At 42.9% G+C, this 25592-nt stretch overlaps 1 protein-coding gene across 1 annotated transcript in view; it reads right to left on the bottom strand.

Annotated features, from left to right (window-relative positions):
- Sdk1 (sidekick cell adhesion molecule 1) overlaps positions 1–25592 on the bottom strand; it is a 961631-nt gene that overhangs the window by 614849 nt on the left and 321190 nt on the right. The window contains exon 2 of the mRNA XM_050163182.1: positions 3524–3683. Within this exon, the coding sequence (XP_050019139.1) occupies positions 3524–3683 (160 nt within the window). The remainder of the gene's footprint in view (positions 1–3523; positions 3684–25592) is intronic.

Here is a 25592-nt window from a genome sequence, read left to right on the forward strand (position 1 = left end):
TGGATGATGCCAAATAAACAACCTAATGATATACATCCAGGTCTTCAAAGGTCAGAAGCAAGTCAAGCACAAAAGCAGACACGGACAGAAATGACTGAGATGGCAAATAAAAAATTAATATGTAGAGTCAACTAGAATTGGTTCTTCAAAAACACAAACAAGGCTAACAAACCCCTAGCCAAGCTAACACAAAGAAAGAGACAGAAGACCCAAAATACTATAATGAGGGAAGAAAGGGGGGGGGGTCACTTCAGATGCCAATGAAATCCAGAGCATCGTTAGGAAATACTTTGAACACTTAGATCCCCAAACGTCCAAGAAACTCTAAAGGGAATGGATGAATTTCTAGACACATATAATCTACCAAGTGAAATCAAGATGATATAAAGAAGTGAAACATTCATAAAAATTAACAAAACTGAACCAGTATTAAAACATTTCCCAGATAAGGGTCCAGAAAGAGTCAAGACCAAATTCTCCCAGATCTTTAAGACAAGCTTACATGAATGATTCTCAAACTGTTCCATGGTAGAGTAAGGGAAGCAACATTTTATATATACATATACACATATACATACACACACACACACACATATATATATATATAATCATCACCATAGCTGTAGAAAAGGCATTTGACAAAGTTCAACATCTGTTTGTGATGAAAGCCCTGAAGAAATGAGAAATAGAAGGAGAATACCTACCTACAATAAAGACGATATATAACAAGCCTATAGCTAGTGTTACAGTAAACGGGAGAAAACTGAAAGTATTTCCTCCCAAGTTGGCCAAGAGTGCTCATTGTCCCCACTATATCTAATGCAGTGCTTCGGGCTTAGCTCAAGCCACAAACCCAGGGAAAGGAAAATAGGGACACAAATAGGAAATCAAGAAACTGAATTATTCCTACTTGCAGGCGATTCTATTCTACATCCTAAGACTTGAAAGACTATCAAAAAACACCTAGAACTGTATACACTTTCAGCATAGTAGCAGGATTTTTTTTTAAAAAAGTCAATATACAAAATTCAGTAGCATTTCTATATGTCAAAAGCAAGCTTGCCAGGAAAAAACTGAGGCAGAGCAAAAGAAAACAGAATAGCAACAACAAAAAACTCAACAAAAAACAAACAAAAAACCAACAAAAAGTATTTATAATACATTTTTTAAAAAAAATCTGTCAGTAAATCTAAGCAAGAAGGTAAAAGAACACTGAAGAAAGAAACTGAAGATGACAGAAATTGGAAAGACTTCGCATGTTCATAGATGGAAAGGATTAATATTGTGAAGATGGCTATGTCACAGAAAGCCAGCATAATCCCCACTGGAATCCCAAATATTTCTTCACAGCCCTGATGGGAAGAAAAAAAAAAAAAAGATCCTAAAACGTTCAACGAAGCACAAATGACTTAAGTACCCAAAGCAATCTCCACCCTCACAATGCCCGACCTCAAATTATACTGAAGAGCCAGAGTGACGAAGATAACACGTCTCTGGTACAAAGCAGACCCAGAGATCGACAGAACACAGAAGCCACGCTTAAATCCTCCCAGCCACAGAAACCTGCTTTTTGACAAAGGTGAAAAAAAACATATATTTGAAAAACAACAGCCTGGTGCTAGGGAAACCGGTGGGATGAAAATAGATCCATATCTCTCACTCTGCACACACACACACATCAATTCAAAATGGATCAAAGACTTTTATACAAGCCCAACAATCTGAAATTGCTAGACATTATAGAGAAAACACGTTGAGGTCTAGGCACCAGCAAGGACTTTCTGAATAAGAAATAATTCCAGGAGCTGGCATGAGGGATGAGATGACATACAGTTAAGCACTTTCTGACCAGTAAAGGATTCACTCGCCAGTGTGAAGAGACAGCTTATAGAACAGGAAAAGCCTCTTTGCCAACTGCACAGCACATAGGGGATTAATATCAAGGAATATAAAACCCCACCAATGTTAAACGTTAGAGAGCACCCAATCAATAAGTGTGGTAGTGAACTGACTAGACAGCTCTCAAAAGAAGAAATATGAATAGCCAATAAATGTTTGAAAAGTGTTCATCATCTTTTACCTTTAGGGAAATACAAATAAAACCATCAATGAGATTCCACTTCACTGCAGTCATAATGGCCATCACCAAGAAAGAGCAAAGAAAAAACACACCCTAATAACGAATACTAGTGAGAATGTGCAGAAAATGGATGCTGGTAGGGGGAATGGAAAGTTATGCAGCACTGTGGAAACATCAATCTCAAAGGTTCTCAAAAAGCTAAAATTAGGTCAAGTGAAGGACCCAGGTAGACACCTCTCTCTTAGTCTGTACTGGAAAGCCTCTATGTCAGTGTACCACAAAGGTACACACAGCCGTGCCTGCTGCTGCACCCCTCACAGGAGCTATGGAACTGGACCAACAAAAATGTCCGCCGACACATGAACAGAAAACAAGAACATGGCACATATACTCAATGGAATGTTTTCAAACACAAAAACTTGACATTTGCGCAAAGTGGATGAACCGCAAAATCACTGAGTTAAGCAAATAAGCCAGGCTAAGAAAGAGAAGTACATATTTCCTCTCATATGTAAAACTAGGCTTAAAGGTGTGTGTGCAAGCATGAGTGCATGCATGCGTGTTTCCTATCTGCATATAGGTCATGGAACTAGGAAGGGAATCACTGGAGAAGAGGAAGGGTACATAAGCACAAGACAGAACTCTCTGTGGGCACAAAGGGAATCAGACAGACAGGAGGGCAGTGGGGGAAGAGGACCGTTAGAACAATGTACAGTGGCATGTACATATGAAAATGCAATAATGAGTTCCACTTGTACATTAACGTTAAGTAATCTAAAAAGTTTTAATATTCTTTTTTAAATACAAAGACCTGAAGCTGCAAGGCGGAGGAGGTAGGGCTACTTCTGGGTACAGCTACGGTTTAAATCTGCTTGGTTTCCACTCTCCTCTCGCCACACTGGGATCTGGGGCTAATCAAGTTCCTTGCATCCCCATATCTGGCAGGTTGGCCAGTGCATAGAAGGCTCTCCATAGTCCCTGGGTTTCCTGATGAGTAACAAGGTTCTGCTCACACCCACTCAACCACTGATGCCCCCTTCCCAGCAAAAGCAGAAAAAAAAAACTGTCAGAAAGGATTTTAACAGCATGGCTTTTAGAAGCTCCTGATCTACACACCTACAGGAAATGCCTGGACCAGTTAGATCAAACAATACTTGTAAATGGGGTTGTCCCCAAAGCAGCAAATATGTCACATTAAAGTATGCCGTGGATTCCTGGCCCTGTTTGTTCCACTAAAGGGGCCTACTGTCACAAGGAGAATAATAGACACCCAAGTGAAAACACCTTCCAGCATAGCAAGCTCCAGTCTAACTACACACAAACCTCCCTTGACCCACAGTGCACTGGGACTTGATCCAGCACTGCCGGTCTTTTGTCTTCGTGTCTGACAAGGCAAGGGTTTCAACACATAGCCTCAGGATTTTATTTCAAGCCATCAATTACTTATATTCGCTGCTGTAGGTGGTGAGCTCGCTGTCGTTGCGCATCCACTTGAACTCCAGAGGCCAGCTCCCTTCAGCCAGGCAGGTGAGCACGAGGCGGTTGCCTTCCAGGTGGATCTGTGGCAGGCCCGGCTCCGTCTTGAAGTACGGTGCAACGTCATCTGAGGTATCCAAAAACAGAAAAAAATGGAGAAAGCTTAATGAAACAGCAATGAAAATAACCCAATCCCATCAATACATCAGCATAAATAATAAATCAATGACATGAACAGTTCTAATTTTCAACAGCAGAGATGAAGGCTATGCAGCCCAATTAAGTAGCAAATAATCTCTGGTACACTAGCAAAAAGCAGGAACCTAGGAGGTACTTCAAAATGCCAAAGGGTCCATAAAATCATCAGGCATGTTCATACAAGTCCTTCCTCCTTAGACTTAATACCAGCCTATTAAAGGAGCACACCAGGACATTCCTGCTCATACAAGACACTAAACTCATTGTTTTGTTTATTTTATTATTTTTGAAGTGTGTCTTAGTATTCATGTATGTGCACTTCTGTTCCCATGTGTGAGGTCACACATGTGAAAGTGCATCACACAGAGGTTCGGCAGATGTCTTCCTCGGTGCCTCTCCACCTTATGCTGAGACACGCTGAGTCATGGACACTTTAGTGGCTCTGCTATTCTAACTCCCAGATTTCCATGAAGACCTTCTGTCTCCACCTGTGTGTGCTGGGATAAAGGAAGTGCCAATACTGCCTAGGGTTTAAGCCTTGAGTTCCTGCCCAGCCTTCCCCAGATGATGGACTATGATCAGAACTACTAAGCCAAATGAACCCTTCCTTCCCCCAGATGCTTTTAGTCATAATGTTTTATCATAGCAATAGTCTGTCTGTAGACTATTACTAGGGACATGGCTCAGTGCCTAGAATCCCCCAGTGAGGGGTTGGAGGGTGGCTCAGTAGTAGAGCACTTGCCTAGAATCCCCCAGTGAGGGGCTGGGGTGTGGCTCAGTAGTAGAGCACTTGCCTAGAATCCCCCAGTGAGGGCTGGAGTGTGTCTCAGTGGTAGAGCCCCTGCCTAGAATCCCCCAGTAAGGGGCTGGGGTGTGGCTCAGTAGTAGAGTGCTTTCCTCACATGGACAAGACCTGACTTTAATCCCTGGCACCACAATAAAAGAACAAATGTCCACTGATCCTATGGGACAGGTCCTGCAGCAGCACTGGGAATATGAAGAGAGAGTAAGACATTGCCACTTTCCCTTCTTGGGGCTGATCTAGATCTCATGCAGGAATATAAACAGCCAACTGTGAGGTGCTATAATGAAATCCGTCACTCAATGTCAGGAGGAGCCACTAATCCCGGTCCTGTTGGGAGAGTCCTACCTGCTTTTGCTCTGAGTTGCTTTTTAAGTGCATCCTCGGGTTCTGATTGTCAACTGTGTGTCCAATTTCCCTTTCTGCTATGCACTTCAGCCCAAATCATCCACTCCTATGACCCAAACAGTGTAATAAAGCCGAATTGCAATAGATATAACTCTGATGCCTTGGGGTTCACTGAGCCGCAGGCTTTATTAATGGCCTGCCATTTGCTCTCTCTTTAACAATAGAAAAAGAAACGCCACTTCATAGGGTTCCAGTGTCCTACACGCATGCCTCATAAAAAATACATCTTTTTGAAAGAAAAAAGCTTTAAGATACAAGCTCAAGAATGTGAATTTGTGACTGAACCTGACAGAGCATCATCAATTTAACAGATTACACAATGGCCTGGAATTCAAATGACACCACAGTTCAATTCCTCATAGAATTCACAGGTAACTACACACACCTCTACTGTGAACAAATTACTATTCTGGGTACTGCAATCAAGTAGGAAAATCCTTCGTAAGGAATAACTTTATTCACTTGGCAAGCAAATATCTCGTGATCTAAATGGCCATAGAATGGTTGTTAGCCCAGAGGCTGCCCATTCGTTTCAACAAGAAGGGAAAAGCACACATTTTCAAGGCCCTGGAATTTTAAGTGTCTAAAATTATCACCACAAATATTTTAGCGTAGCCAGCATGGAGAACTAGTTACCCCTCTAAGACCAGTGGTCATTCCCACTTGAAATTCAAAGAGAACATGAAGGTAGAAAAGCATACACTTGAACTTGAGATTTAGAGAGGACATGAAAGTAGCCAAATATGGACACGTTGAAGAGAGAAAGGGTATATATAATATGTTCACCCCATCACCATCTTAGAGCACTGTATCCCTGTAGCCATGACAACTAATTGAAGGGACCAAGACAAGAGGAAGCTAGGTCCATGGTGATACTAATGTTCACAAGTAGAAGGTAGTAAAGTGTCAAGGACCTCATCTGGGGTGTCCTTCCTTCCTGCTCCCCTCACATGCGACTAATCTTCAAGGAGATGCTAGACAATGTTCAGATGGAACCACACACAAAGGGGAGACACCCAGATGCAGCTTCCGTGAGGTTATCATCCATGATGGGGTGGGATATTATGGGGATATGGCTGTTTTGAGGCCATCGATGCTCTGAGAGCCCCATCAACTCACTGTAGCAAAGGAACTTTGAGGTATCCATGGTGCCCTATCTATGGTGAACAGACGCCTTCTCATCTCCTCAGGATATGCTAATGGAACAGAGGGATCTCTGTGCAGGGGTGCACAGGTCCCCACAAAAGCACATGATCTTTTGTTGTTTACACGGGCAGAAAACTACCAGGGAAAGAAAATGAGTGAAGTGCCTAAGAGTTACTCATGAGACTCTGACCTGGAGAAATGCCATTGGTCCATTCACTGGTCTGTAGGAGGATGGCAACATAGCAAATATGACCACTGGACCCTGCCTCTCCCCCAAGGAAATGTGTTGAATGTATGACTACTTCTGTATGCCGACAATAAGCTCACTAAATCCCTGTCCCTGGGATGAATAACCATGGAAAACCATGAAATTTCCATTTTCACATACTTTTAAATAGAACGTAAATCATTTATGGAACAGAGAGTCTCATTTGTCTGGATAATGCAGATTTAAGGTCCATTCACAGGAGAGGACCAGACTTAATGTTCTCTCAAATCAACATCATAATTTTATGATGTCCAAGTCACTTCCCCAAATGGACTTTTAAGGTTTTTAGATAAATGTAAATGGATTTAACTTTACCTGTCCAAATGCAAAGATAATCTTCTCATCTAGAAAGGGACTATGACCATATGACAGAGTAGGAACAGTTGCCATGGCGAGGACACGGGTACAAGAAGCCAAGGCTGAGCCTTGTCTTGTGACTCCACCTCCTGCGCACAGACAGGACATCTTCCTGGGTGTTTTAATTGTGTACTCTACCACAGAAAACACAGAAGCTATCAGAAACCTCTAAGGGCAGAACGGGTAGAGAGCAACCACCGGGTACTAATAACATCAGCTGTCCCGAGTCACATGACTCCTGCTGAGAATCCAGCTAAGTCTCGGCCTTCTTTTTTTTTTTTTATTTTTTTTTTATTGAGAATAAGAAAAAAAAGTTTCCGCCTGCTCCCAGCCTCCCATTTCCCTCCCCCTCCCCCCAATCTACTCCCCCTCCCCCCTCTCTTCTCCCCCTCCCCCCACTCCTCTCACCCTCCCTTCTTTATTACTTGTTTTTATCTATCACTGCTGTGTATGTGGATGGTGTGTGGGTGTGCGTGAGCCATAGAAGTTAAGAGAACAACTCTGTGGTGTAGGCTCTCTCCTTGCAGCTTTGCGGGGAGCCTGGGGAGCAAACATAGGTCATCGGGCTTGCACTCCGTGTGCTTTTTACCAGTGAGCCATCTCATGAACCTTCCATCTTATTGTAGGGTGGGAAGAATCTTGCTGATCAGGCCAGCCTGGCTGGCTCAGGAGCTCCAGGAACCCTCCTGTCTTCCTTCTTCAGCAATGGGGTTACAAATGCACCACCATGCCCAGCTTTCACGTGGATGCTGCGGATCATATTCCAGTACTTATGCTAGTGCGGCAAGCACTTTACACACTGAGCCATCCCCGGCTCCACTCCTCTGTTTTAAAGGGATAATTAACAAGGAATGACAGTCAACTTGCACTTAGCAAAGAAAGCAACAATCCCACAAACAAGGGGGTCCCAGGCAGACAAACCCCACATGTTCCGGTACAGTGAGATGAAGTTTAGAAGCACCTGCAATCAGCTCCATCAATCAGCGGGGGTCCGGCACGGGGGACCCTGATAGTGGCATGAATGGGCAATCACACCAAGTAGGACCTTTCGTTCCTGAACTCCACTTTGCCACAGCAAAATTCCCCAGGGCAAACAACCGTTCCCTTTAAACCACTAATCTTCTTTTAAAAATTCCTTTATATCAAATCCCAACATTTTCATGCCCCAAGCTTATGAATTTGCCACTCACAGAAAATTTTACTTTTTTTTTTTTCAAATACCAAAGAGAAATAAAAGCATGGGGCGTAATGGATCACCTACGAAGTAGGCTGGCAAGCGTGGGTAGAAGACCCTGCTCTGGCCGACGCAGCCATTCCCAGCTCTGCTGCCAGCAGTACGCTATGCACACACAGGGAGGCCAAGAGTTTAATCTCACCAAATAACATGCTTTCCTCACAAGAGTAATATTCATATTTTTAAAGAAAACAATTACGCATTTAAAGCATGCTCCTGAGGCAAAAATCTAAACATATTACTAAGTAATTCTGTACTGTGGTTAAGTCCACAGATATGCAAGGTCACAGTGTGACTGGTGTAAGTGGGTCCTGATGCTTGAGGAACAAAACCCATAGGCCTGAGGACAAGGCAATTCAAAAACATTCTCCATGACCACCATGTACGTGCGGTTGTGGGTAGAAGTAACCCGGGAGGGAAAGAAAAGAGAAGAATCAGTGTTGCACAATGATCAAGCGAGGTAATCATCGCACCATAAAGCTCTGGCAGCTAAGTGGGACAAGAGAGGTAACGGGGTGGCCAGGATCAGATGTATATTACATGCATATAATTAACTTAATATGCACGCAATTAACTTAAACAGTAGAAAACAAAAAAAAAAACAAAACAAACAAACAAATGTAGACGCAGAACTGGTCCTACATCATAGCTAATCCAGGCTCCATGCTCTTAGCCAATCACCAACACTAATAAACATTTTGGGGAGAAAAGACAAGCATATGTGTTTGCCTCTATGGTCATATTGCTCAAATCTGAAAAATCATCCAATTTCTGTCGATGACAGTTTATTTATTCCCACTTGAAAAAAGTAAGTGAGAATCAGAAGTTCTAAGGCAAAAAAAAAAAAAAAGGTAGTTACTACTGAACACACAAACAAAAAGATCATTAAAAGAACCCAGCCGGGGGCTGGAGAGATGGCTCAGAGGTTAAGAGCACTGGCTGCTCTTCCAGAGGTCCTGAGTTCAATTCCCAGCAACCACATGGTGGCTCACAACTATCTGTGCTGAGATCTGGCGCTCTCCTCAGGCGTGCCGGCATACATCGAGGCAGAATATTGTATACATAATAAATAAATAAATCTTAAAAAAAAAAAAGAACCCAGCCAGGCACTGGTGGTGCAAGCCTTTAATTCCAACACTCAAGAATGCAAAGACAGGCAGATCTCTGTGAGCTTGAGGCTAGCCTGGTCTACAGAGCAAGTTCCAGGACAGGCTCCAAAGCTACACAGAGAAACCCTGTCTTGAAACCCACCTTCTCCTGCTCCCCTCAAAAATTGAAGGAAAAAAGAAAAGAAAAGAAGATGCCATCAATGCTATGCGTGGTGTCACACATCTGCAATTCCATCACTAAGGAAGCTGAGGCAGGAGGATCGTGACTGTAAGGCCAGCTGGAACTACACAGAAAGATTGTGTCTTAAAAAAATGAACAAAAGCCAGGCCGGTGGCGAATGCCTTTAATCCCAGCACTCGGGAGGCAGAAGCAGGCGGATCTCTGTGAGTTCGAGGCCAGCCTGGTCTACAAGAGCTAGTGCCAGTACAGGCTCAAGACAGTGAAACCTTGTCTTGAAAAATCAAAAAAAAAAAAAAAACAATAAAAAATAAAAACAAACATAACTCCCAAATAAAAATAAAGCCCCAAAGCATTGTTTTCTGATGACTACAAAACCAAAGAATAAGGTATGCTTTCAAGCTGCTGTCTGATAGGCATTCAATGGGATGCAACTGCAAGTTGAGGCTAGCTCACTGCACACCCCTCTGTTAGCAGCACCCTGCTGTGTTTCTACCACCATGAGCAGGCGCCATAGGCCACCCTGGCTCTTCCCACAAGTGGAGACCAAAATCTTGAATGCTTACTATTGTTCCAGTTGCAAGGTTGCAAACACTTTCATTCCCAAGCAAGACCGAGTATCCTGGCTGCTAGGAGCTGGGGATGTAGCTGGCCCCAACCCAATGAGCTCACAGTCTAGAGATGAGGCTTGCACACAAGCCAAGAGCGTCCCAGGAGAGACAGCTGAGGTATGAAATTGGTGCTGGGCTCAGCAGGGAACACAGCTGAGGTCCTCCCCACGCCAAGGTCTTAGCATCCCAGGACGTTCAGAACCTGAAGGGATGCAGACATCAGGGGAACCAGCAGGCTCAGTCACAGAGGGCTGTGGCTCAGCAATCTCCCTGATGATGAAAGGGTTTGTGGCATTGCTTGCTACTTTCTTAGCTATACAGTGACTTTGAACAACTCTTGAAAGGTTTTTTAAAGAACTTTTCTCTGTATCACCCTTAGTGATAAGTGAAAAATTTGTCTAGAGTGATAGGGGAGGCTTTTGTCCCACCACCACCGTGTGTGTGTGTGTGTGTGTGTGTGTGTGTGTGTGTGTGTGTTCACGTGGAGGGCAAAGGTCCATACTGGATGTCTTCTTCAATCGTTTTCCATCTTACTTTTGGGGGCAGCGTCTTTCAGTATACCAGGAGCTGAGAATCCACTTGTCTGGCTGGCCAGCATTAGCCCCAAGGATCCTCAGATCTCTGCCTACTCCGTGCTGTCATTACAGGCACATGAACATGCAGGTGACCTTTTATGTGGGCGCTGGGCACTCTTAGCTTACATAGTGATCACTTTCCTGACCCATATATCTCCTCAGCTCCCAACAAATGAGAATTTCTCTGACAAGTATTTCTAGATTTCAACTAAGAAACAGACCTCAGAGTTGACTTGCTGGCTACTTGTGCCTCGCCCATCTGTGACATATGAGCAGTCTTATAGGGATCTCAGGAGAGACCCAGAGGACATCTCAGAACACAAGGAGTAGCGTGGTAGTAGTGGCAGTAATTGCCAAGTTTGGTTTGGGATTAAAGTCTGGGAACTTGGATACAAATGATCCAGAGCATAGTGTAAGACCAATTAGCAGCAGACTAGACTGTCCACCCTTCTCCCCGTGACTCTGCTCCTCCTCTACTGTCTGAGGGACATATCAGAAAGGACAGACTGCAAGTCAAAGTTATATTGCAGGCTGAGGGAAGAGCTCCTCGGGAAATAGCTGTAAGCACAAAGACCTGAATTCCACATGAAGTCTCACCTCTGATAAGCCATATAAAAAGGTAAAAGGTAACTTTTCACAGCTGGTAAAGACAGAACCAGGATGTAGCCCCAGCCAGTCTGGCTCCAGACCTGGCATGCTCACACTGTACTAACAATGAGATGCTTCAGAATCTTGGAGATGGAGACGCTACAGGAAAGTCAACTTGCATTATTGACAGTAATATTATTGATTCTTACATTAAATAACTCCCCACAGAAACCAGGACAGGCTAGAATGAGGAGACTGAGACTCCCACTTTTTCTCAAAGGAATTTTGGGTTTGGGTGGTGGCTTAGGTAATTTGACTGCTGGGCAAAGATGAGGAGGATTCGTGTGTGGATCCCCAGAAACCATGTAAAAGAGCTTGGCATGATGTTATGCACATGCATTGTGCACCAAGAAGATGGAGACAGGAATCTTGGGGCTGGTTTTCAGCCAGCCTAGCACAGCGGGTAAGCTCCAGGATAGTGAGGGACCCTGTCTCAAAAACAAGGTAAGTGCCTCTTGAGGAATGGCCGCTAAGGATGTCCTCTGGCCTCCACATACACACGTATGTGCATGCACATAGACCTGTACACACACAAAAGCTCACATTGAGTGTCCCTAGATCTTTCCACAAAGTCTCTATAAAACTGGGTGCTCAGAAGTTTGTTTAACAAGCGTGGGACTTCTTCGTGGTTGGTCCGCAGCATACTCTGGATACTTGGACCAGAATGTGAGAATGGGGAACACAGGAGGCTCCCTGAGATTTCCAGCACACAGAACTACAAACAGCTTGCTGAGGCAACCAGCTGGTGGGGAAGTCAAGCTGATTATCTGCGTTCTCTGAACTCAACGTGAATTAATGGCGTATTTAAGGAACTCATGGGGTGAACCTAACCCTTCCAATATTTCCCCCAAAGAAACCACTCAGGCTTTCGGTGAGATTGATCCACAGCTGAGGCTGATGGGGGAAACATAAAAGGGGTATTTATGTGCCGCATTCATGCTGCATTGTGCTAATCTATTTCAGCATATAAATTAATAACAAGAAGAGACATCGGGGCAGAAGCAATTCCCCACTCCTCGGAACTGGAATAAGCTTTCAGCATTCCCGTATTTTATACTTCCAAGTAGAAGTGTGCTAAATTGTCATTTCTATGATTGATAGTGAGAACGTATGACCAACTACAAATAGTAAACAAGAAGAAAGTTATCGGAAATTGCCAGCATTCGTCTTAAATATCATATCACATTTCTTCCAAAGAGCCTTTCACATAACCCTCAAGGGCCAACTCTGATTACATATAAAGCTAAAAAGGTCCAGGAAAAGAAACCAGCTATGACTTACCTTCTCTGCGTAGATGTTTGCCTGTGAGAGTATGATGTATATTTAGTGATGTGAAGTATGAGGCTCAAAAGGTAGTCAACTAGTAGAGATTTCTCCAGAGCAGGATAAAGGCCCATGAAAACAACTTCCCAGCATTTCAGTTCTACCAGAAAGAGCAACGACTAAAGCAAGAGTGCATTCATGACTGTCAAGGAGAAGGAGTCCCACGTCATGGCTGCTGACAGCAAGACTTTGCAAAGCTGAATTCGATCTTGGCTTCTCCATTCCCTAGCTCTAGGCTCTTGGGTGACCCACTGACCCTTCTGTGCAGAATGCTCCCCAGACCACAACATACAAAAACCAACTTCATTAAGGGCAGTGAAACTTTTGGCTTCCAGATCCCATTGTAATTTCCATAGGAAATCATGGGGTGGCCTTAAAGTCTCACCCGAGTGACTTATTTACTTGCATATTTATATTGTTTTAGAATATGAAATGGTGAGCATTCAGGGTGCTTATAGCACTGCAGCCATTATAGGATAACACAAAAGGTGGACTTGCGGGAAATACATTACCCCAGACAAAAAAAGTGAAAAGGGGCGTCTACATAGGTATTTTCAGTGTGTCTCAATAATGTCTCAAAGAGACATTAGTTGCTCACCTAGGCTTTGCGGTCAGGCTTTGTAACACCTGGCTCCATTTGAAGGGTGTGAGTAAGATACAGACTGAAGATCTGTAGTTGGGAAAGGGCACTCATGTTGATCACTGAAACCCAAAGAACGAGGGTCAGCTTCTGGATACCTGTACAGTGAACCTCCACCAAGGGAGTGTCTAGACGCTGTTACATTACAATCCTTCTGTCCAGCTTGCCCTCTAATTCTCTACACTCCTGACATGGTTGGTTCATTGCGTTTTTCAGTCTTCCAAATGTTAACAGGTGCCATTAGACACTGTAAGAAACACCACGCAGTATCTTAGTCCCCACTTTATAGAGTCTTTGAATAATGGGAAATGTCAGGTTCATAGTGGCACTGGCGAGATTTCAGAAGCTCTTTTTATTTTTTTAACTTAGGAACTCAGTTTTTTTATCATGAGCTATAAATACTGCCAGAGGCCTCCCCATTTCCAATGAAATGGGCTTATTTTTTATTCATTTTCAAGAAACAAAATGTGCCAAACACGTGAGTCTGGAATAACACGGTCTGTCTGTCAGTTACAGCTTCCAGTGAAAATGGAGTACCAAGAAAAGAGCAAGCTAGCTTGGCTGCCAGCTCAGATAACTCCCAGGGACTCAGTGCCTCCAAGCCACCCTCATTTGCATGCAACAGAAGGACTTTATACGTAATTCACAATTGAACAAAGGATATTAAAAAGACATCTATCAGAGTCAAACTTTAATGCAATTAATGATTTTTACTACTCCATCAAGGATAACCTTAAGAGAGAGATTTTTTTTTTTTTTTAAATCATGCTTGAAAGGGAAGAAACATGCCAACTGGAGCCTGGCTCTGCTGGCCGCTGTGAGCTACCTGTCCACCTGCCAGACATCTCCTCATGACTATTTTTGCTTCATTGACGAAGTCTCAATGCAGGGAAAAAAGCAAAAAGGTCTCTGTGTATTATCAGGGGAGATTTTTAACTTGGTTAAGTTTCTCTGGCAAAGGTTCTCAAGGCCACCAGAGTCCTCCCTTGGACCATGGCAGGAGAAAAAGGACAAAGAGAGACAGTGAGATTAACATCTAAAAAGCCACTTGGCAAAGAAAGACTGGGAACCCCCTCCCATCCAGGCTATATACATAAACAGAGCATGGGGGGGGGGGCGTGGAGAAGCCTGCTATATACAAGTTCCAGAAGGCAGCTCCTGAGACTCCTGCCTCAGTGCTTCCACGTTTATGCCTTTTCCTAGCCCAATGCCATCCTTAGGAGTCTCCTCCTCTTCTTAGTAAACTGTCTCTATTTCTGTTGCTAACCACCTGTCTCTGGTGTACGTATTTGTACCAGGGTCTCCTATCCATGCAGATGACAGGAACTCTGGGAACTGTAGTTTATCGTGGGATTCAGTCTGTTAATGTTCACAAAGCATTCAGCCGCCAGTGGAAGAAGATCGACCTGCTAGCGTCTGTCAGAGCAAGGTTTCAAGGAATGAAGCTGCACCTTCCTGTAGAATGCTGGCTCTTGAACCTCCTCCAGAACACACTTGCTTCTGGCTTTCTCGGTAACACACATAAATCAGACTACGGTCTTTTATGTCAATAACTATTAAGCCAGAGAAGTTGTTCCATTTAAAGAAAAACAGGTGTTCCTAGTTTCAATTACCTCAGAATTCCAGAGAAGCCAAAATATTGATTTGATTATTTATTCCTTCATTCAACAAATATTTCTTAAAGACCTACTAGGACTCCTGTGAGGCGGGAATACAGATGTGGACTTAAAAATGGGACAGAATAAAAATTCAAACCTTCGTGAAGTTGTCTCCTAGTACTGGAGATAAACAGAAGCGAGTGAGGAAAATATATAGGACAGTCTGCCTGGTGAAAGCCTATATCTCTTTTGTACAAATTACTTCATATGTAGTTGATAAATAGGGAGCCGATGTGGGTATGAAGCAGAAAGTCACACTGATTTATGCATCATTTCCCCCAGAATATTAATGCTGCAACATTTGCACGGACACGTTTTATCATTTATTAAAGAGGGAGCCCTAGAATTAGGGACACGGCTAGCAACAACAGCAGCAGCAGCTGCTGCCTATCTTAAAAGTTAGACTACTAAGAGAGTGTGCTGGCTTGCTGTGGCGGTGGGAGCTGGTTTACCTGCGGCAGGATCTCCAGCCTTTTCACTGCATCGCACTCGAGAGAGGCACTGGGATTGGGGGTGGATGGAGTAGCCAGAAGGTTTTCTTCTTTACGTCAAAATAGAACACCAACAAGAAACTTACTGGGAATAATATTTTTTTTTTTATCAGTGCCTTGACTGGAAACTCCCATAGGGTTTCTGTTTTATTGTGTGTTTGTGTGTTCATGCATGCATTCATGCATGTGTGTATGTGTGTGTGTGTGTGTGTGTGTGTGTGTGTGTGTGTGTGTGTATAGACCTTTCTCATGTACTGACCACCTTGATTTTTGAGACAGGCTCTCTCACGGGCCGGGAACTTACAAAGAAAGCAGGCTTAGCTGGCTGGTCAGCAAACCCCAGGGAACCACACTTTCTCTGTCTCCCCACTGCTGGCATTACAAGCATGTGTGCCTGCTCTACAACACGAGTGCTAAGAACCAAACTCCGTTCTTAAAACTTGCATGGCAAACACCTCATAAAGCGAGCCCTCCCAAGTCCAAGTTTCATAGGATTTGAATGGCTTGCCTAATAGAATTTCCCCATAAGTCATATTATGTTGATTTATAATTATATAGCACATGGAATTACTGTGAACATATATGGGAGAATAAAACACCTGCATATAATATAACACTGCTCTGAAGAGGAAATATGAGAAGAGAGGGAAAGAGGTTTGGGGGAAGGGGTGGCAATTTTAAAGGGCACAGGCAAAATGCATCTGGGTAAAGCACAGAACAGCCGATACAGCCCGCCTGGCAATCAGTGCTCCAATGGTGGCAGAGCACTGCAAGGTCCCGGGGCAGGCGTCAGCCCAGACACTGCAGGAAACTAACATGGGTGAGTGGAGCAAGTGGCTGGGGAGGGGACAGGCGACAAAGTCAAGAACAAGTGGCCAGGGGGCTCTAGAGTTCACCACGGACATGGAAGTCAATGCTCACTTTATGCCACATATAGATGGTCAACAACCAATCAGATTCATGCACAAAACCATCAACTAACACCTGGAATGGCACAATCTCAGATCATTAGCGGTATATGGAAAAATCTTTGATTTAAAAAAAAAAACCAAAGTTTTGCAAAGATAGGAAGCACACAAATTAAATAACATTAAAAACAGTTTAAACAAGCTGTTATGAGATAAGCCTGCAAGGAGCAATGCAAAGTGGAGAGCAGCCTGGGCTTTGATCCTACCTTGATTAATTAATAAAGAATAGTTAAGCAATTTAAAATGTCTTATCCGTGATTCTGTTTTTTTTTTTAAAGCCAAAAACAAACAAAAAAAACTTAAAGGTTTACAAAAGTTTGGTCTTAATTTTACTTTGAAATACTGTTATGTTTTAAATCACTTGGTAAGCTGAGCTCCATTGCGTCATCATTCCTAGTGAAAATTCTCTGCAGGAGAAAAGGAAATCAGTGAGCGGGTGGCACCCCTAAGATCAGCAGAGTTCTCCAAACACGACACAGTATCAGTGCAGCAGCGCTCGGACTGCAGTGTTTACCGAGACTCTGTTCTTCCCAGGTAGGACAGGGTGTGAGCAGTGTGACAGGAAACACGGGAAAGCCATGCGTGGATGAGGAGGGGCTCAGAGCTGCTCACCCAAGCCTGAGGACGGTTTCTCTTTAAATAAAACATTCTTTACTTAAAGCACAAAACAATCCTATAAATGGTTTGCTTTGTTCCTGAAAGACACAGTGCCTAAAACCCCTTCAGCTTACTGAACTAAACCTTCCAAGGCCAACACAAGACAGAAATAATAAAGAAATTACTACATAAATATAGTTTCCTCCTTTTTCTTCACATTTTCAGGTGCCCATAGACAATTTATCAGGACATACCAAAACTGATCTGAAAAAAAAGGAAAGAAAAAGAAAAAAAGGAAACCCCCCCCAAATTGAAAAGATCTGAACTCATAGTTATATCCTGACTATAATTAATCCAGACTCGTAATAAATATAAAAAAAAGCCAGAGGAAAATAACCAAATCCAAGAAACCAAACAATATATGCTTTGGGGGGAAAAGAGGGAGTAAAAAAAATTGATATAAAATAAAAATATACTGAACTCAATGAACATGCAGTATGTCAAAAAAAAAAAAGATGTGAGACACGGCCGAAGTGGCAGAGACAGGAGAATCGATAGCACACACACAAAAAAGCTTACATTACAAAAATGGGGGATAAAACCAATTAACAACCTATCTTTCTACCTTAAAAATTGAAATAAGCCCAAAACAAATCCAACAGATCCAAAACACTGGCCCATCAGAGGGTTGGGGAGACAGCTGAATCAATGAGTATGATCGAAAACTGAGACAAGGCAAGAAGATAAGCAAGGGAGGAAGTAGGTGGCCTAAAGACCCCCATTGGCCATCAGGATTCTACAGTAAACCTCAAGCTCATAAAGGTGACATTTTAGACGACAGGAAATAATTCCTAGACAACAGTAAACATAAAATTCATGGAAAATGGACCAGCTGGGAGAGTCCTATAACAGGCAAAGAAATGAAGTCCTTCCCAGAAGCCTTCTGAATAGAGCATCCATAGACAACACTTTGGGGTTCCCCCCCACTCAGAGGTTTCTACACGAAAAGATTTAGCATCGACCTATGAGATCCTGTCCAAAAAGAGGACAGGAAGGTGGGATTCCTAGGCCATTCTAGAGCATCCCATCGCCTGTTCTAAAGCCCTGACAAAGGCAATCTAGAAATCGTCTGTAGATAGTCTTTCTGATCTTAGATACAAAAACCCTCAACCAAAAGATGAACAAGTCGGAGCAGGCACAGTGGGTGAAGGTACTGGCCACCAAGCCGGCCCAGCTGAGTTGGCCGCCTAGGGTCCACATGGTGACGAAGAGAACTACTCTCACTTTGTCCTCTGACCTCCACACACACTGGCACACTGAAGATCACCCCAAGTGAATGAATACATATGTGAATATATTAATTTTTGTGTACAAATAAATAAAACTATGGGAATTGTCTTATTTAGGGCTTGCTCTGGCAGTACACTCAAATTACAATGAGACAGAGATTAGCAAGGCCTCTTCACAAGAATGAGACACAATAAGCGAAGCATTCCGTACTGTGTTAAAATGATCAAAACACGTAAAAATCTCAAAGAGTTAATAAAAATATTTTAAATACAATAAAATTACTTTTAGTTTAAAATAGGGTTATTCTAAAATATATATTAACTAATTAAATCCAGTGCTGTACCAAAAATGGGGAAGTTTCAGGTATTCACGCCTGGTTCAATACAAAAATTAACATCATGTACTGTGTGAATGGGATAAAAGCATCACCTATCTATCAAACGAAGCAGAAGAAAACTGACACAATTCAACCTGCATGATTTTAAAAAGACAAAGAAGCTTCACCAGCTGGGAACAACAGGGAACATTCTTAATGTCATGGAGAACACTGTAAAACCCTACATCTAATCAGCATTCAAACCTGAGTGTCTTTCCTTGAACTTGGTGGTCATTCAAGAATGTCAGCTCTGATTCTTTACTACGAGGCCTGTCCACGGGAAGACAGAAGACAAACGCGAATAAAAGACATATTCCAGAAGGAGGAAAAGAAAGTGCCCCTGTCTGCAGATGACTCCAGGGGCTATATAGGAAATCTGGCGGCACACGTAGACCCCCTGAACTAGCGCAGACATCAGAGGAGCCCGCAGAGCATGGATCACCACAGTCAAGCGCACCAATGTATATACTGGGCATGCTGAAAACAAGAGACATGCGAAAATAAAAAAAAAAAGAAAGAAAAAAAAAGATACATGCGAGCCACAAATAGTAGCCCCAATAAGGGAGCACTTAATTCTAAAACTATGACCTGCTGGAAATTATAAAATGCTGATTTCAGAAATCAATAAAGGGGAGAAGGGGCTTGAAAAGATGGCTCAACTGTTAAGAGCACTTTCTGTTCCTGCTGAGGAACTGAGTTCATTTCCTAGCACTTACATAGAGCAGCTCACAACCACCTGTAACTCTAATTCCACGGGGGAGGGGGGATTTGACACCCTCTTCTGGCCTACACAAGCACCTGCACATGTGTGCACATGCACATGAGTAAAAAAAAAAAATGAAACAAATCATTTCAAAAAGAAATTTAACTCTCAGGTGACAGAGGCAGGCAGCTCTCTGAGTTCGAGACCAGCATGGTCTACAGAGTGAGTTCCAGGATGGTGAAGGTGGTTATAGAGAAACACTGTCTTGAAAAAAAATCCAAAATCTAAAATAAATCTAAATACTCAGGAAGACATTCATGTACAGAAACTGAAAGAGTAGACACAGCAAAGTTGTCAAATCTGTACAACTACACCATAAAAGTTAACAGAATTCTGTTAAAACACCAGCAAGACTTTCCATTGATATGCACAAGATTATTCTAAAATTTATATGGAAAGGCAAAGGAACTAGACTATCTAAGACAATTTTGAAAAGGAATAAAATGGGAGAAAATTGCTCGTCCTGATGTGAAGGCTTATTCTACCGCCACAGTAATAAAACTGGCCTGGTACTGACAGAGGGGTCAAAGAAATAGATTGGGGGGCACGGGAAAGGCCAGACAGAAGACAGACAGCCAAGTGACTTCTGACAAGGGTGAAAAGCAAACTCAGCGGTGGAAGGACAGCCTCTAAAATGAAAGCCATTAGAACCAACTTTGAAACCCAGAAGGCAAAAGAATAAAAGTCTGTCTAATCTTCATATGACATGCAGTATCAACTCAAAATGGATCATGGGCATGAATGCAAAACTATAAAACTTTAGGAAAAATATCAAGCATGGGAAGAAAGGTCTGGGATGTAGGGCCAGGCATGTGGTCTTAGAGTCGCAGGAAAAGAATGCTGCAGGTGGGAAGAAATGACTCAGTGGTTAGGAGCGCTTGCTGCTCTTGCAGAGGACTTGAATTCAGTACCCAGCAACCACAACAGATGGCTCACAATCACCTTATTGCTGCAGTTTCAGGGACCTGGCACCCTCTTATGGACTCTGCGGGCACCTACATGTGCACATACATACACACAGACACACGTATATAATTTAAAAATAAATATAATAAAAAGTTTGCAACATTTGTTTTTTAAAAAAGAGAGAATCTCATCAATTTTGAAAACATTGGATCTGCTAAAGGCCCTGTGCAGAAGATGACAAGAAGACTGACAGGCATGGAGGGGGAGGGGCAGGCACACAGGGTAAACCTGGAAAAAGACAAGAATCTAGGATGTAAAAAACACCAAAACTCAACAGTACAGTCCAACCAAACAGGAAATAGGAAGATTCACACACCAAGATTCTTTTGAAGGGGATCTGCAAGTGGGAAATAATCACACAAAAGGTTTCCAGCATCATTAGCCACTAGAGAAACGTGAATTGAAACAACCACATGATGAGGGCTGAGAACTCAGTAATTAAGACTGCTCTTGCAAAGGACCTGAGTTTGGGTCCTAGATCTCATGGTGAGCAGCCCATAATGGCCTGTACCCTAGCTCCAGAGAACCCGACACGCTCTTTGGGACTCTTAGTACCTCCATGCATGTAGAATACACACACATACACACTAAACAAAAAGAAATATTTTCCAAGAACTACCACGAGCTCTCCCTGCAGACTTTCTGGAATAGCTAAAGCCCTGTCAGCGCAGCACCCACACTGCTAAGAACATGAGGCATGGGGTCACTCACACACTGCTGGTGGATAAATAAAGGGGTGCACTCAGGAACCAGGCTGGGGCTTTCTCTCGAAACGACACAGGTAACTCCAGCACAGCCCTGCCACCCCACTCTTGGGCATTTGCTCCAGAGAAACACAGACATACGTTCCCATGAAAACCTGCACTTGGTGTTTATAACAGTTTTACTCCCCGCAGTGAAAGCTGGCTTGAAGCCAGGTATCCTTCTAAAGACGGGAGACTGCACGCATTGCAGTGTACCCGCAGCAAGGAACACTCACCATTGGCAATAAAACAGAACACATTAGAACCAGCAACCTGCAGGCCAGTTTGCAGTGTGAGAAAAAGTAACACAACCGTGACACATTTATACAACAGTCTTAAGATGACAAAACTATAGAAACAGGTTGTAATTAGAGCAAGGGGATGAGATGCAAAAAAAAGTGGGTGGTCCAAGAGAATGTTCTTCAGCTGCCGATACAGATGTCAGTGGCCTGGTTGAGATGTCGGATTATAATTTTATAATACCATAGAGAAAAATCTGTACTAAAAAGTATTAACGTACAAGGGTCTCTGTGTATTGTTGCTAGCAATTGCAAACAAATCTATAGTTACCTCAAAATAAAACTCTAACTAAGAGTATTGATAATGAGTAAGATAATAAATAAGTAGAAGACTTATTTATTATAAGTCTTATAAACAAAAGACTATTCTACTTTCATGCATGTGTATCTGTGTGTGGGTTTGCACACATGAGTGCAGGCATCCTGGAAGTCCAGAGGAGTGTGCTGGAGCCCTGAAGCTGGAGTTACAGGCAGGTATGAGCTACCCTACAGAGGATGCTGGGAACTGAACTTGGGTCCTCAGCCAGAGCAGCAAGTGATTTTAACTGCTGAGCCATCTCCCCAGCCCCAAGTGAAAATTTTCTGATCACGTATCTTACAAGGATTTTTATCTGGTTATAGAAAGAATACCAACTTCCCAGGGACAGGAAAGACAAGTGAAAATGAGAAAGACAAAACGTCACACTTGCACATCCTAAAGGGAGACAGACAGCAAGCACATGGGGTGGTGCTCTCACTGTTTGACCAGAGACTGTAATTACAAAATTGAAAAAAAAAAAAAAGACAGACAGCACTAAATGCAGACAGATATGCATAGAACTGCCACCTTCATACATCATTGGCAAGAACGGATAAACCCATCCCTCATGGTCACCTGTGCATCCTTCCGCCCATTTCCCTGATCACACTAGAAAGAAACAATACAATTAATACAACTGCTTCTTCTTGGGATTTAAAACACCTCATCAAGCAGTAGAGATTGCAGGTTCTGGTGAGGCCCCATTAAGACAAAGCTATTTCCTTTCAGTCAAAAGAATGGAGTCTGAGTCTACCTCTGGTCCTGGGGGAGACAAGACATTCTGATTTGCTCAGAGGTTAGAACATTACATACTAAGTCTTCTCCAGGAAGAGTAAACTCAACTGGGCTGATAATCACCTAGCCTACTGCTCAGGAAGGCTGATCTTCCTGAAAATGACCAAAGAGATGGGAGGACTTTTACAAAGAGAAACCCTGTCTCAAAATACAAATATCAACCAAACAAACAAACTACAAACAAAAAAATCAAGCCAAATTTGGTGGTGGTGAAAGTCTTGAATCCCAGTACTTGGGAAGCAGAGGAAGACTATCTCTGAGTTAGAGGCCAGACCACTCTACAGAGCAAATTCCAGAACAGCCAGGGCTACACAGAGAAACACTGTCTTGAAAAACAAAAATAAAATATATATACACACATACATACACACACAGAGTCACATGAAAGTTAGGGGACTTGGTGAAGATCACACAAAAAGAAAACCTGAAGCCGAGGTTGAACTGCTGTAATCTAATTAACTCAACACCATGCAAAGTGAAAGGGACTATGATTATCCATGCATAAGTAGGTACTAACTCTGATGGCTGAGAAACACTTCACACTTTAGTTCCAACATACACAGCTGTTACCAGTGACCATCTCAGAAAAGTGGCCCATCATAGGCATCACATTAGTGAGACAATGCATTCAAGGGACAGCTGACGTGGTAAGGAACTTTTGACATGGTAGAGGGTAATTATAGTAAAACTCCCACATGCAAAACAACACAAAGTCACCAGGACAGGAAGACCAGTGATAACTGGCTAGCTGTAACACACAACACAGCTTTCAGGCAAAAGAAAAAACTGAAACAAAACAAAAGTAGAAAAAATTGTTTGCATTCAACTGTAACTACACTCCTAAGGATTCTAGGAACAAACTGGGACTCATGATGGTGGCAGCAATATGTGTCCCCTGCCACCAGACAACTCATTTTTAAAAAATTGAAACATAAATCAAGAAGCTCAAATCAAACAAAATGGCCTTCTCTACATATTACCCTCTAAGGGGCATACTGAACATTAGGCATGAAGTGACGTGGGGTTGCCTATAAATGACACTTTCCTACTTGAACTAGACGTGGGTGTATAGCCTTAGCAGGGCCTGGCAAGCACCCTCTTCACATGGCTGCAGACTTTACAAACCCAGTGACTGGCATTTCCTAAAACAATGCAATGTCAGAAAAACACGCAGTTTCTTGTACACAGTATGCTTAGGCTAATAAGCACATAAAAGGTTTCATACCATTAGTAAATGCAAATCAAAATCCTAATTAGTGAGATACCTCACCTCAAACAACCCACGGAAATGTCGATAGCTACGAGACAGGTGCTGGCTGGGAAGCCTGGGAGAGAGCTGGGATTCTCCTACACCATGAGAGTGCAAACTGCAAACAGGCAAGGGGGCAGTTGCTTAAAAGGTTAAGTGTCACAAGCTACCCCGTGACCCAGGAATGTCACCCCACATTGCAGAGAGGTCTGTCCACATAATAGCTTATGCACAAAGATTCATTAAAACATTATTCACAGCGAAAGTGGAAAGAACCCGAATGCACTTCAGCTAATGAACAGAGAGACAAAGTCAGCTGCTCGCACTGCATGGAAGGGCTGCTGATGAGAAGCAATGGGCCCTGGCCAAGCATGTGCAAGGCTTGAGGCTCAGTCCCCACCAGCATGACAGGGGAGTAACAGGATGGTAAGTCAAAGAAACAAATGACAAAGGGCTACATACTCTAACACTGCATTAATATGAATTGTTAATTAAGCAAATCCATACGGACAAAGTAAATGAGTGGCTACTGGGAGTGAGCAGCAAAGCAAGCGGCCATAGGAGGGAATGACGAGTGACCGCCATAGCTACAATGCTTCTCCGGGGAACATTATAAAATTAGGTCGTGGTGACTGCAGCATATATATCATAACTCTGCAAATATATTAAAAGCTTGAATTATGAACTTACGCGAGTAGACTTTACAGCTGCAAGTTATACCACTATATATCTGTTAAAATATCATATTTAGAAAATAATAGTATTTGTGGCAGGCATTAAGTCCTTATCATTTCAATCCTTGGATAGATGAGGAAACTGCAGTATATCAGGGTTCTAGAATCTGCTCAAAGGAGACACCAGAGCCTGGACTGACGTCAGGGATGCTGTTACCCTGGTGCCACCTGCACTACAGACACAGAAAAGGCTCTGTCTGAGCATGGGCAGTAGCGGGCAGTCAGCAGCGTTTCCCCAGAATCAGGCAAGGGCATGCTTCTTTAGCATCGTGACCTTAGCAGAGACTACTTCAATGCAATCTGGGAGCAGGAAAAGAAAATGACCCAAGAGCCTTTAAACTTCCTTTCAAAATAATCATTGTTAAAAGAAAGAATTGTATGAAAAATGAGCTGAGTACATTGCCAGCTATCAGTAAAGCAAAATTAGGTCATACTCAACTGGATTGCATGCCATTTCTGAATCAGGTACATAGGAGGCGGGGGATATCCCCAACTTGTCTCCTATGCCCCCACCTGCACTCCACAGGGAAAGTGAAGAAAAATACCCTCTCCGAAGTCCTGACAAAAATTACCATGGGGAGCTATTTGCTTGGGTTTTTTTCAAGGCAGAATTTCATGTAGTCTAGGCAGGCTTATTGAACTACTTTGTGGATGAGGATGATCCTGTTTCCACCTCACCAGCCCTGGGATTACAGTTATATTCCACCATGCCCAGTTTATGTAGTGCTGGAGATGAAACTCAGGGTTTTCATGCATGCTAAGCAAGGGCTCCACTAACCAGGAGCTAAGTCTCCAGTCCTACTGTGGGTTCTTTCTTTCTTTTTTCTCATAAATAAAAAATAAAAATAAAAAACTAAACAAAAAACAAGGGACTGGAGAGAAGGCTCAGCAGTTAAGATCATTGGCTGCCCTTTCAGAGGACCAGAGTTAAATTCCTAGCGCCTACATGGCAGCTCACAACTGTCTGTAACTCTAGTTCCAAGGGATCTGACACCCTCACACAGACACACACGCAGGCAACACACCAGTGCACATAAAATAAAAATAAATGATAAGAAAGGGAAAAAAGCCCAAATGGTACTTTAAGATTAAATTTTATTTAGTTTTTATTTATGTGATTGTGTGCTTGCCTGCTTGCCTGCTTGCCTGTAGGCACACCGTGTACATGTACATGCCAATGCATACAGAGGCCAGAAGAGAGTGGTGGAACCCCACAGGTGTAATCACAGGTAGTCCTGGGCAGCCTGTTGTGAGTGCTGGAAACCAAATTCCAGTCTTTTGCAAGAAGAGCAAACATTCTCAACCACTGAGC

The sequence above is a fragment of the Alexandromys fortis genome, unplaced genomic scaffold (genome assembly GCF_014885135.2).
Source record: "Alexandromys fortis isolate MF-2015 unplaced genomic scaffold, M_Fortis_MF-2015_v1.1 scaffold_144, whole genome shotgun sequence".
Lineage (NCBI taxonomy): Eukaryota > Metazoa > Chordata > Mammalia > Rodentia > Cricetidae > Alexandromys > Alexandromys fortis.